The 13,545-nt window shown below is 39.3% G+C and overlaps 2 protein-coding genes across 3 annotated transcripts; both read left to right on the forward strand.

Moving 5' to 3' along the window:
* The first annotated feature begins 1,580 nt into the window (after positions 1–1,580).
* LOC117773120 (P2Y purinoceptor 13-like) lies at positions 1,581–2,737 on the forward strand. The gene has a single exon (XM_034604818.1). The coding sequence runs from the start codon at positions 1,581–1,583 to the stop codon at positions 2,574–2,576; it is 996 nt and encodes a 331-aa protein (XP_034460709.1). The 3' UTR covers positions 2,577–2,737.
* Positions 2,738–4,792: 2,055 nt separating this feature from the next.
* Positions 4,793–10,350, forward strand: LOC117772922 (P2Y purinoceptor 13-like). 2 transcript variants are annotated; one of them, XM_034604514.1, is made up of 4 exons: positions 4,793–5,057; positions 7,228–7,431; positions 7,520–7,909; positions 9,788–10,350. In XM_034604514.1, exons 2-4 carry the CDS (start codon positions 7,249–7,251, stop codon positions 10,250–10,252), a joined length of 1,038 nt encoding a protein of 345 aa, XP_034460405.1. In that variant the 5' UTR covers positions 4,793–5,057; positions 7,228–7,248; the 3' UTR covers positions 10,253–10,350. The 2 variants fall into 2 exon arrangements, with proteins under 2 accessions (XP_034460405.1, XP_034460406.1); XM_034604515.1 differs by lacking the exon at positions 4,793–5,057 and adding an exon at positions 5,074–5,370 and having other exon boundaries at positions 7,230–7,431.
* The last annotated feature ends 3,195 nt before the right edge of the window (positions 10,351–13,545 follow it).

Here is a 13,545-nt window from a genome sequence, read left to right on the forward strand (position 1 = left end):
TATAAATAAATGTGAGTTTGAAGTTTCCACACTTGTGTTGTTTTTCTGTGTCTGGATCCTATTGTTGTATAACTAAGTCTCACATGAGTTTGTTAAAAGGACAATTAAATTAACAGTGTATTTAAAACATATAAGGTATATATTTTTTTAATTGTATTGATTTAGATCAAATATCACTTAAGAGTCAATATTTTTCAGCACTAAAAAACAATATACAGTTATTGTATTAGTCATAGTTTTGATACATTATTTTAATGACTCAGTTAAATAGTAACAAGAAAATTCCACAAAATTCTTGTAAATCCTGTATCCAAATATAATATTATCCCTGCAAAAAAGAATTAACCAACAATATATTTCTTTTATCTAAATACACTTTTATATACAGGTTTTCATTGCTTCTTTAAATGATATAATTTTTCTGTAATTGCTTTCTAAGAAACAAACTTGGTATGTCCAACAATGTTCTCCTAAATTCCAATTTAATTAATTGCATCACAATAATCTAGCCTACACTGCGGGATTTTAAACTATTATTAAAATATACAACATACTTTGAATGTATTTCCTGCCCTTTGAACTGAAACACCATCAGCAGAATAAACAGCGGCTGACCTTGTCCTCTATAAGGAGACCCTACGCTCCACTGAGGCCTGTTGGACTGTTCGGTTGACTCTGACAACTGAGTCCACCTTTTGGTCAGAGGGTGTCACTGCATCAGTTGCTGCAGACTCTTACAATCAGAGCTATAGTGATGTTTAATGTGCGACCTGAGGAAATATTAGTTTCCCTGAATCTAAAGCTAAGCTCTACAGTTTACAGTCTGAGCTGAGTGTATGACGTCTGATTTAATTTTGGATAAAGACCAGTGTGATTTTCCTATTTTTGCATATGTCCTGATAGATTGCCATTCTCATCGCAGCTGAACAGTTGATTTGTTTGCTAGGAAAATCAACAGTGTTCAACACCTACCATGTCAGTATACTTGCCAGAAACGCAGGTCCAGGTCGCAACTTTGTGTTTGAGAAGAGGGAATTGAGTCGTCAACGGTAAGTTTTTATCAAAATGTATATTAATCTCATGTTACTGTGCAAGGATAGTCATTTTTGTGTATCGTGACACGGAATTTTTGTTATTCTAAATCCATGAATATGCATTGATGTTGCATTTTTTCTTTATCAATAAAACAAGCTGATTCCTGTTAACTACGGTTTTGATTTGATTTTAAAAGAAATGTGTGAGCTTTATTTTGTGCAGTGTTTATTAAACTTTTGCTTGAAAAAGACATTTATTTACAATGATATCTAGTAAGAAACACCAGGAACAACACACTGCTCCCTTTGATTCCTTTGGATTAATGGATGGATCTGACATTTGATGGTAACCAGCAGACACGATTTCATGTGTGAAAAAGTGAAGAAAAATAAATTAATAAAGACTGACGAATATTTTGTTGTTGAATAATTATTTTTTTATCAATGAGATCCCTGCTAAAATACTTAACTGTCCACATAATAGTTTAAAATCTAAATGTGGGTTCTGTGTGTTTTTAATTCTTTCATTTTCCTGCAGGTGCAGTGATGGCGTTTAATCAGACGTCGCTTTATGATTCCCTGTGCAACGGTTTCACCTACAACCCAATCATTGTTCCCGCTCTCTACTTCTCGATGTTCCCCATAGCTTTGCTGCTGAACGGTGTAGCAGCCTGGGTGTCTCTGCACCTCAAGTCCACCACCACCTTTGTGGTGTACCTGAAAAACCTTGTCGCTGCCGACGTTATCATGACGTTGATCATCCCGTGGAGTGCTGCGGCTGACTTGCCGCATCTGTCAAATCTATTATTTGCACTGTCATGCCGTTATATCAGCCCCATTTTCTACAGCACAGTGTACACATGTATCGCTTTGTTGGGCTTAATCGGTCTGGACCGTTTCTTCAAGATCGTGACACCTCAAAACAAGTTAGCTCAGAATCTGACTCTTAGCAAAGTGATATCGGGCTCAGTGTGGGTAATACTGTTCGGAGGCACAACTTTACCAACTATCATTTTGAGCAACAAATCAGTGGCAAACTTGACAGAGATCGGCACTTGCATGAAGTTGAAAGGAACGGCTGGAATTGAACTCCATAAGAAGATTGTGATCTACCTGAATGTTTTCTTTTGGCTCGTCAGTGTTGTCATTGCGGTTTGCTACATTTGCATCGCACACAAAGTCATCCAGTCTTTTAAAAACTCTGGGAGTAACAACAACCAGGGAAAGCAAAAGATCAAACTTCGTGTTTTTGTGGTTGTGTTTGTGTTTTTTTTATCGTTCGCACCGTACCACATTTTCAGGATCCCTTTCACTTTTCAACAAGTCCACCAGCATTCGTCCAAAACCGACTGCTCTTACTTAAAGGGCAAGTTCGCCAAAGAACTCACGCTCTGGCTCGCCAACACAAACATCTGCATGGACCCACTTATCTACGTCTTTCTGTGTCGAGAGTTCAAGGACAAGCTGATGTCTATGATGAAGAATGTTTCCACCTCATTTAAAGTAGCTTCAGCAGGCAAAGCAGAGGCTGCTTCGCTTTAGATTCTGACAGACATCATGAAAGTGGTACGTAACTGGACTGAGCTCAGGAGCCACTGCATATTTTGTAGACTCAGATTATTGCTTCAGATATTATTCAACATGTTTGCTGTTTACTTACTATTTACTGACTTCATAATCACTATTTAAATCCATGTTAAAGTTTGCTGTGATGTTTTGCTTCTTGACAGTGTGACTCTTGAAAAGCTTGAAAACCATATGCAGGAAATAAAATGAGGATGAGTGACATATACATTATAGGGTGACATTATGCAATGCCATGCAAAACAAGTATGTATTGTTATGTGTATCTCATAATGAGTTCCTATGTGGTTTGCGCTAACTGCAGAGTGGGTCATGACTTTAATGCAGTTCTGCAGATTTGTAATCTGTATATCTGCTCCTTGTGGCATGTCAATCAGTGTTTACTGTAAAGAATAAAAAGATGTGTGCAACAAGTACCACTTCCGTTTTGATGTAGTGATATATTGTGTTGATAAAGCCTTTTATATGCTATTAACAGTTGTGAAAACAATTAAAGTTATGCTGTAAGTTTTCTCACTGTGGTAAACAAACACGAAAATACACAAACAACGAAGGAATTCGACAGGTGGGGGAGACTTTTTCCTATCATGGACCATTAAAATTTTCATAACATTTGAGGGCCAAACTAAATTAGTGAACATTCAGCAGATATTTGAAAAAATAAGTATAAACAATATAGACAGTGCAAACAATGTCTAAACAGTCTTTACATAATATAGTGTCTAAAAAGAAAAACTCAGAAGCAAACGCTTGTATTCTTTTCAGATTAAGCTACCCTTCAGTATTAGACAATGAAAAATCATACTATCCTCTCTAATGTGATGGCTGTAACTGCTTTACGTTTGATGTCAGATGGTAGTGATGATGATGATGACATCATAAAACCTCAACTTGACTCAAAAAAACTGGACATTTCTTGTCTTTTGGCATTTCTTCAAAATCTTGTGCCATAGGCTAATATGCTCTGTGATGGTTCTTCGAGACTGACTCTTTGGAACAACCGGACAGTGTCTGGTTCAAGCAGCTCCAACGCAGCATCTTTCACAAATTATTTTACTGAATGAGGTTTCAGGTTCTTAACTCGTAGCTAGCTTACCACAACATTTGCTTTCGTAACATCTGTGTCTTTCAGAAAGTGGTCTATTGAAAGATGTCTGTGTGGAACCCAAACTCAGTTGAAGAGCATTAACTTAATCCATGAACATTTGTCCTTATAGCTCATCCAGTTTAGCTTCACGTTTCCAGCTATGATGCTCATAATTGGCCTTTGTCATCACTGTGACCGTGTTCCAACAACGCTGGCTTTTCTTTTATTCCAACAAACAAACATATATTGGTTTGTCTATTACGTTTGGAAATAGACTAACTTTTCTTGACATTTCTTGCCATGATGCCTGTCAGTGTTGACACATATGGAAATGTTTACTGAGATCATGACCTGACAAGCTTATAGCCAGAGTGGGACCACTGCATATTTCATTTTATTGCAAAATATCATTGCTGTCATAATATTGTTTTCGTATTTCTGAATTATGTATTGACTCGTGGGCCTGATCAACTGTCTCATATAGATTCATAGGAATATAGATATTTTGTCAAACCAATAAACAGACCATCTGGTATAAACTGTGATGTAAATTAAAGTAAAATAAGGTTGAAAATGTACAGTCCATTTGGATCCTGCTTAATTTACAGTAAAACATGTTCTTATTAAATAACAACAACAATAACAGTAGCAGTTTCTGGGACTTGTAGTAAACACATGCCTGTCATCTCTCAACTATGTTTGTCCCCATCTGTCATTATCCTTGGCCCAGATATCACACAGGAAATCATGTTGTCTTGTTCTCACAGAGCACTATTTTTATCATGAGAGCACAAACGGGAATAAAACTGGGTGAAAAAAACGAGTGGAAGGCAGTGTTCAGTCACTTATACTGTGCCGTGTGTTGCATTTGGTGATAGTTACAAATTACATGCATGCATAAACAGTACATAAGAATAATGAAAAAAAAATACTGTTGCACAAAGTTGCCTACCCAGTTAAAACCCATTTTATGAGAAGCAGCACAGTACATGGAACCCATATGTCACTCTCAACCACTAAAACCACAGCTGAGCTTCATGTGACATGATGGAAGATAGCGGTGGTGAATAAGCGGCAGGGTGATGGAGGGAGGAGCTGTGGGGGCACAGAAGGTCTTGAGATGTGGGCCGAGAAATGAGTCCATGACTTTCGTGTTCGCCTGTCAACAGCAATTGAGAAGTGACGCAGGCAACAGCGGAGACAGGAGCACTGGCACGGAGCAGAACAAGCTTCTCACCAGACAATTGCAACAGGAAGCGCGGAAGGAAAGGCTCTTTCACCCGGAGGAAGACTGGCAAACTCTTTGGGATTGTGACAAGACAGCCTCACAGTAGCTCCAGAGACCAGCCATTGTAAGAGCATCAAACACACACACATGCATAAAGCGGGCAGGGGAGAGAGAAATGCTGGGAGACACAGAGAGACAGAAACCTCTTTAGTTCAGAGTTAGTGTTTCTTGGTTGATTAAAGAACTGAACCAACCTCCAGGAGTTTTTTTAATTTCGGCTTTTCTTTTGTTTCATTTTCTTCCTGCTGGTCCAAAAGGGGAAATTGGTTAATTCACCTCTTCCCCTTTTTTTTGAAATAGTGTAATTTTTTTCTATTGCTTTAGTCATTCTTCTTCACATGCCCCACAGTGACAGACAATACGGATACAATAAGGAGGTAAGACTCAATTATTGGCTTCTTCTGGGTAAAATACTGGGCACAAAGGATAGGATTTGTGTAACAATGTTTGTAACGGAGCTAATTAACATCACTATGCACAGTAAAACAGACAAAAGTCTGAGAGTACTGTATGTTTTAGTTGCCAGTGCACCTGCTCATTGGCTCAGTGTAGTTCTAAGCTGTTAAGGTTTTCAGTGTAAAGACAGCACACCAGACAGATGTACTGTCAGACGGGAGGAGAATTCTTAATGAACAAACCCAGCAGGTATTGAATTCTGACAGTTGAACTAAAGTGACAGTCTTACCACTGTGAACTGGCTTTGAGGTAGGTCAATTCTGAAATGAACTTTACATGTTCTGAAATGAAGCATTTACAGCATTGGTCACCAGCCTTTTCGAGCCCAAGATCACTTTTTAATTCCAAACTTAAGCCGAGATCTACCATTACATTACATTTCATTAAAGGCTGAATGTACAAGAAATATATATACACAAAGAAGGGCAGTTGTGCAACTTTTTCTATTCAATGCAAAATATTCAAATTAATATCACATATTTACAATGCAAAATATGTAGCTTCTCAGTTCCTACTGTATGTTTTGCATATAGGCTTTGATTTGAATATGTACACAAATATGATTATTTCCCTGTATGAAAGAAGTCTTTTGTACTCAAATAAATACCAGTACTACACAGTATGAATGTGCATCTTCCGCTCTTGCAAATATTTCACAATAATAACCCCTTTTTAAACAAGGGAATGGATTCCATCAAGAGAAACACTGGATTGCTTTTATTTTTGAAAAGGCATACAGAAAGTGTTGCAACCATTTGTTTGTGACATAAATTCATCAGATAAACATTAAAAATCAGGTTAGGAAATGCCGGAGATAAACCTGCAACTCCACCGCCAGTAGCGGACACACAGCGCGTGTTAAAAACAGACAACCGACACACAGCTGATCTGCGGCGCGGCGACAGCCAGTGAGTCCAGAGAGTTCGGGGATCGACAGTGAAGACTGGGAGATCGACCGGTAGATCGCGATCGACGGGTTGGCGACCACTGATTTACAGCATATTAAGAGTTTGTATGATTTCACTTTTTTGTAATTGTTAGATAGAGATACACGATCATTCAGACATAATCGTTACCTGCGCCATGGAGATTATGCATCCATCTGCGTTTGTTTGTTCGTAAGCACGATTACGCAAAAACTATTAAATGGATTACAATGAAACTTAGTGGATGTGTGATGTGGGTCAGAGAAGAACCCACTAAATTTTGGTGCGGTGGATCCGAGATTTGTTAAACTTTCATTAACATTTTCGTTGATTTCTCACATGTGAATGTTTGATTTTATTTGAAAAAAAATCGTACATATTTAGTACATTGGAATCTGTAAGTGAGTGCAAATTGGTGCGAATGTAAATTTAAAAGAAACTGAATCTAGTGTATTTATATGTGATTTCAAAGGGGTGTAGGCTCTTTTCTGGCGCTGTATGGTAACAAATAGAGAAACATCATGTGGCCTTTGCAGTAAGGAGTTTATAAATATAATGGGACTGTTGCCTTGGAAGAGGTATGTACTAGGGGTGCAATTCTTGTTTTATAAATAAGTGAAAAAAAACGTCATTGGAAAACATGCTGATGACTCGGCTATACTCTTTTTGAGGAATTTCTTGGCGATCCAGACAATGTTAACAGCAGACACAGTCTATAAATGTGTAAAGTATGTTGTAAGATCAGCACAGGATGAGTGTTTCTTCTCTTCATAATTCATTTGTATCTACATTTTATTGATTTTTTATGACGCCTCTCTAACCTGTAACCTTCTGTCTGTCTTATCCTTCCAAAGCTCCAACAAGGACTGCAAGATGAACAGCACCCTGTCGAACACCTCCGTCAAATGTGTCCGAGACACCAGCATAACAGCAGTGGTTTTCCCCTGTTTGTACAGCATACTCTTCATAGTTGCTCTGATACTGAATTGCCTGGCTGCATGGATCTTCTTCAGCGTCCCCAGCACCTCAACATTTGTGGTCTTTCTAAAAAATGTGGTAAGACGTGAGGGCTTTAGAAATCTTGCTGTTTTTTTAAAGTGAGAAACATTTTTTTTAAATAAAACTTGTGATCATTTAACAACAGGTGGTAGCTGACCTGCTGATGACTTTGACCATCCCTCTGAGAGTCTTAAGTGACGCGGGCGTGGGCTCCTGGCGTCTGCGCGCCTTCCACTGCCGATACTCTGCGGTTCTCTTCTACATCACCATGTACATCAGCATCCTCCTGCTGGGTCTGATCAGCCTGGACCGCTACCTGAAAATAGTCCGGCCCTTTGGGAAAAGTGCTCTGCAGCGGGTCCGAGTTGGTCAGGTGCTGAGTGCTGCTGTCTGGGTGGTGATGTTATCTTTGGCACTGCCCAACGTTATCCTCAGTGACAAACCACCACGGGTCTCTGGAGGCAAACTGAAGTGCTCGTCCATGAAGAGCGAAGCAGGGCTGATGTGGCATGAAGGATTCAACTACTTCTGTCAGGTAATTGCAAGGAGCTAATAATCTTTGTTCTTCTTCACTGTTTCCAGACTAGGCAAAGTTATGCTATATAGTCATATCTAAATTTCTACTGTACAGACATGAGAGTTGTCTCAATCTTCTCATCTACAGTGCCTTGCATAAGTATTCACCCCCCTTGGACTTTTTCCCATTATGTACTGTTACTAACTGGAATTCAAATAGACTTAAATAAACTTTTTCCCGTTTGATCAACAAAACATGCATAGTACTTTGGAGGTGCAAAATAAATTTTATTGTGACACAAACAATAATGAGAACAAAAAAGTTGACATCTGTTGGGTGCATAAGTATTCACCCCCCTGTGTCAATACTTGGTAGAACCCCCTTTCGCTGCAATTACAGCTGCAAGTCTTTTGGGGTATGTCTCTACCAGCTTTGCACATCTAGAGATGGAAAGGTTTGTCCATTCTTCTTGGCAAAAAAGATGAAGCTCAGTCAGATTGGATGGAGACCGTCTGTGAACCGCAATCTTCAAGTCTTGCCATAGATTCTCTATTGGATTGAGGTCTGGGCTTTGACTGGGCCATTTTAAGACATTAACATTCTTTAATCCAAACCATTCCTTTGTAGCTCTGGCTGTATGTTTAGGGTCATTGTCCTGCTGGAAGATGAACCTCCGCCCCAGTCTCAAGTCTTTTGCAGACTGCATCAGATTTTCTTCAAGGATTTCCCTGTATTTGGCTCCATCCATCTTTCCCTCTATTCTGACCAGTTTCCCTGTACCTGCTGAATAGAAGCATCCCCACAGCATGATGCTACCACCACCATATTTCACTGTTGGGATGGTGTGCTCAGGGTGATGGGCAGTGTTGGGTTTTCGCCACACATAGCGTTTTGCATTGAGGCCAAAAAGTTCAATTTTGGTCTCATCTGACCAGAGCACCTTCTTCCACATGTTTGCTGTGTCTCCCACATGGCTTCTGGCAAACTCCAAACGGGATTTTTTATGGATCCCTTTCAACAATGGCTTTCTTCTTGCCACTCTTCCATAAAGGCCAGATTTGTGGAGTAGACGACTAATAGTTGTCCTGTGGACAGATTCTCCCACCTCAGCTGTGGATCTCTGCAACTCCTCCAGAGTAACCATGGGCCTCCTGGTTGCTTCTCTGATTAATTTTCTCCTTGTCCGACTCTTCAGTTTGGGTGGACGGCCTCCTCTTGGTAGGTTTGCGGTTGTGCCATATTCTTTCCATTTTCTTATGATGGATTTTATGGTGCTCAGAGAGATGTTCAAAGCTCTGGATATTTTTTTATAACCTAACCCTGCTTCATATTTCTCCACAACTTTATCCCTGACCTGTTTGGTGAGCTCCTTGGTCTTCATGATGCTGTTTGTTCAGTAATGATCTCCAACAAACTCTGAGTCCGTCACAGAACAGGTGTATTTATACTGAGATTAAATTGCAGACAGGTGGACCCTATTTACTAATTATGTGACTTGCAAATGTGACTTGTGAATGCAATTGGTCGCACCAGATCTTTGTTAGGGGTTTCACAGTAAAGGGGGTGAATACATATGCACTCAACACTTTTCAGATTTTTATTTGTAAATAATTGTGAAATCCATGTAATATTTCCCCCCACTTCCAAATGATGCACTATTTTGTGTTGGTCCATTACATAAACTCACGATGAAATAAATTTTAATCTGTGGTTATACCATGACAAAATGTAGAAAAGTCCAAAGGGGGTGAATACTTATGCAAGGCACTGTAACTCCCATCAAGGAAGTGAATAAGCATATTATGAAAATGTTTGACTATTGCTTCAATATATTTGCACAAATGGTCACAAATTAAACACTGCCTTGCCTGACGTTTGTTTGTTGTATATTTGCAGGTGGTTTTTTGGGGTACTCTGGCCTTGATGGTGTTTTGCTACACATTCATCAGCAAGAAGGTTTATGAGTCATACAAAGCCTCAAAGAGCAGATGTCACGCAGCCAGACGCAGAACCAAAGCAAAAGTCTTTGTGGTGGTGGGGGTGTTTTTCATCTGCTTCGCCCCCTTCCACTTCGCCCGTGTTCCCTACACTCTGACCCAAACCCGCGACTTGATGACTCACTGCCAAGCACTCTACATTGCCAAGGAAACCACCTTGTGGCTGTCAGCCACGAATGTATGTCTGGATCCGCTTATTTATGTGTTCCTGTGCAAGGTATTTAGGAAAAGACTGACCGCTACACTCTGTCGTAAGCCGTTCAACAAAGGTGCCACGGAATCTCCAACAGCAACATCAACTCAGCTGGAAATGTCACAGCTGGCCAACAATAACAAAGTGTCAAGTAATGGGATGTCACAGTAAAACAATGGACAGTGGACAATGGAACACAACTGTTATGGTCTAGGCAAGATGGGACTTGTGTTACTATACTTGTAAATAGCAATTTATCTTGAAAAAAAAGGTTGTATAAATTTAACGCAATGTGACCAAAATCTGTTAAATTTAAAAACTGTGGGAAGTCGGGCAGTCGATGATGAAGTTTCATTCCAATAATGACTGTTTTTAATACTGTGCTAACCAAGCACTTCTGCCACTTGTTTGCTAAGTCATTTCCTTAATTGTGCTTATTGTCATTTTCCACTTCCTACTCTCTAATCTTGCTCAAACTGCACTTTCCCCTCACAGAACTTTGGCCAAAGGGTGAACATGTTGACAGCTCATATTCCCTAATGATTATACAGCAAGCAAAATGTGACCAGGCACTGAATGATAACAAGATGAGCAGAAAAGACTGCAATAGATGATGCTTACAGCTGTAGGCTGACCTTCTGTCCAATAAATACATATATAACTATACTAATAATAAAATAATATTTTTCATACTACAATTACATGGTGTCCACTCTTTATACTGATAATCTCAATATTGATTATAACAGAGTAACAGGTCAAAGCAATAAATAGGCCAAATGTTGTAAGAGTAGGCCACAAAAAATATAGCCCCAATTACAATAGGTACATGTTGTTTGAAATTAGATTAAGAGAGTTAAGGTTTCTCAAACTTGAGATGGCTCACAAACAGGTGGTGAAATGTTATTTTGTGTGGCTGTAAAATTATTGTATGCATACCAAAGTTTTAAATTTAGAGCTATTTGTAGTGACTTCCCTTATATGATTCACTCACTAAATAACTATGCTTCTTTTTTGAGCAGATGACCAACAGGAAATACAGTCATTGCTCTGCAAAACTAACAAGGCCCATACAAAAAGCACCCATACAAAAAAATAAGTAGTACATAGATTAAATCATTTGACGATATTGCCGTCGTGTCTGATTAATTTCTGAATTAAATAAGACGAGAGAAAATATATAGAACTGGAATAAATTGACTTTTTCCGACACTGCATCACCTGAAGATGGGTCACGCCATTCACAGACTGGTTCTGCAGGATTAATGTCACCTCCCACCCGATTTACAATCATGTCTGCATGTGGCTCTGATTAATGTAATAATGAAATATGGTCTTCCTCCAACCCACCCACTGTCAGCTACAACAGAGGCTGATGTTTGGGCAGGAAATTAATGAGCTACAGAGCAGTTGGAGCAGAGACTGCAGCCAGGGGAGGGACCGTTCGTCGCCCTCAGATTAAATCCCCTGACAGATGACCCTGCAGTATTGAATTATGAGAAATTCTAAATGACATTCATGGAAATTAAATAAACCGAGGAGATAGCGTTGCTTAGCAGTATGCATGGACACAGGTTGGGGACAGAACAGAGGCAGATTAATAGGGTGCAGGTAGAAGGCAGGGGCTGACAGTTTCACGTTGGATGCGTGTGGAGGACTTGATGAAACACAGTGGTACAGCTTACGTGTCAGAGAAGCCTGTCAAGTCTACATGTCAGTGATGCCAATCAGCAGAGGTTTATGAACTGTTTTATGCCGAGACGCCGCAGAGAGGTGGCTTTTGGGCGGCTTATTAGAGCTGTAGACTTAAGCTGTAGGTCAAAAGAGCCATTTTGACACATAGTTTAAATTTTCAATTTTTCACTGAGTGAAACTAGTATAAGCATGAGGCGATTGTATGCCTCCACCAACCAGTCACGTCGCAGCTTACATTCATATCTGTCCAGACCCACGTTATATATGCAATGATGACCTTGAAGGAATTTAATAAAATATGTAAGGGTTATTTTTTTTATATTTTCTTGGCAAAATGAAAGCTGTCACTATGTTGAAAGGTATGAATCCAAGCTTACAATGTTTTATCCCAAAAAAATGTCAACACATAATTTTATCCTAGAAGATATCAGTTCGAAAAAAAATATTCTTATTATTAATATAAGCTTATGAGTTCTCGGGACTGTCACAGGAACCTTGACATTTGACCACCAAATTCTAATCACCTCATATTTGAGTCCAAGTGGACATTGGTGATCAACCCCTCGAACTAATGTGAATGACATTGAATTTTGAATAACCAAAATCAAATGATACATTAGAGTCTAAGTGAATTTTGTACCAAATTTGAAAAAAAAAAAACATTTCCTTAGATATTTCTTTCACAAGAAGGGGATGTACAGACAGGCAGACAAAACACTATGCCTTTGGCCATGGCTGTTGGCTGGCACGGAGGTATGAAACTGAACCTCACTCTCATTTAGCTGGAAAGCAGAGTGTATATTCGATAAACACAAATTTACAACATTCGTGTAACCTTAACCCACAAACGGACCTGGAACTCAGCGACATGCAAGATCAAAGGTTTTGCAGACCACAGTTGGAGCGTGCTCAGACACTGCTGAAAATATTTGCTTATTACCGTTGACAACAGGGCAAGGACAACTGCAACACCAAACCATAACAGGGTGTCATACAAAAGTAAAGCTTTGAAGTTAAGTTTAGTGATAATTGTTGGAGAATGACCAGTATTGTTATGTAGAAAATGTTCCGTGTCCTGAAAACATAGATGAGCGGGGACAGTGACAAAACAAGTATTGAAAAAAAAAAAGAGGTATTTTTGTGGGCGTCGATCTTTTCAAAGTGAAAGTAAAAACCTAATGCTGTCAAAGAACCACTGTCATGCAACAGTAATGTCGAGGTCATTACGATTACTTAAATGTCAACACCTCTAAAAAGCTAATTTAGTTTATTTATCCTATTTAACCCCCGAGAAATAGAGCGTAACAGTGACTGCCCACTTTTTGAACAGCTCTGGTTTCACAAGCAATTGTTCACACCTTTTCAAGCCCGGAACCAGACCGACCAGCCACAAGATGAAAGAATTAGAAAATGGAAAAAGACAAAGGTACAAGACTGAGGATATAATTACATAAGAGTGAAGGAACAACTCATCCCACAAACCATTGTGTCTTCCAGTGGCTTCTTCTTGAATTAGACCTTGTTGTGGTGATTTTCTACCTCTTATTCCATCGTAGCCAGCAAGTTTTTCGCGGTTGCAGACACGCTAACACCTAGCTCCGCCAATCAGCGATGTCGCTATTACACCTGAGGATTGTGGGTAGTGTAGTATTTGGCTTTGACACCGCGAATAGAACAGGTTTGTCTGAAAACGCAGTTGATATAATGTGGACTTGTGAATAAAACATCGTTTAACAGCCTCGTAGCTTAGATGCTTAGAGAAATATGAC

This window comes from Hippoglossus hippoglossus, chromosome 13 (genome assembly GCF_009819705.1).
Source record: "Hippoglossus hippoglossus isolate fHipHip1 chromosome 13, fHipHip1.pri, whole genome shotgun sequence".
Classification (NCBI taxonomy): domain Eukaryota; kingdom Metazoa; phylum Chordata; class Actinopteri; order Pleuronectiformes; family Pleuronectidae; genus Hippoglossus; species Hippoglossus hippoglossus.

Excerpts from the sequence above, each read along its gene's own strand:
- LOC117772922 (XM_034604514.1), top strand. The coding sequence starts at position 7,249 with ATGAACAGCACCCTGTCGAACACCTCCGTCAAATGTGTCCGAGACACC. Across the intron at positions 7,432-7,519 it reads TGGTCTTTCTAAAAAATGTG|GTGGTAGCTGACCTGCTGAT; the intron begins GTAAGACGTGAG and ends ATTTAACAACAG. Across the intron at positions 7,910-9,787 it reads GATTCAACTACTTCTGTCAG|GTGGTTTTTTGGGGTACTCT; the intron begins GTAATTGCAAGG and ends GTATATTTGCAG.
- LOC117773120 (XM_034604818.1), top strand. The coding sequence starts at position 1,581 with ATGGCGTTTAATCAGACGTCGCTTTATGATTCCCTGTGCAACGGTTTC.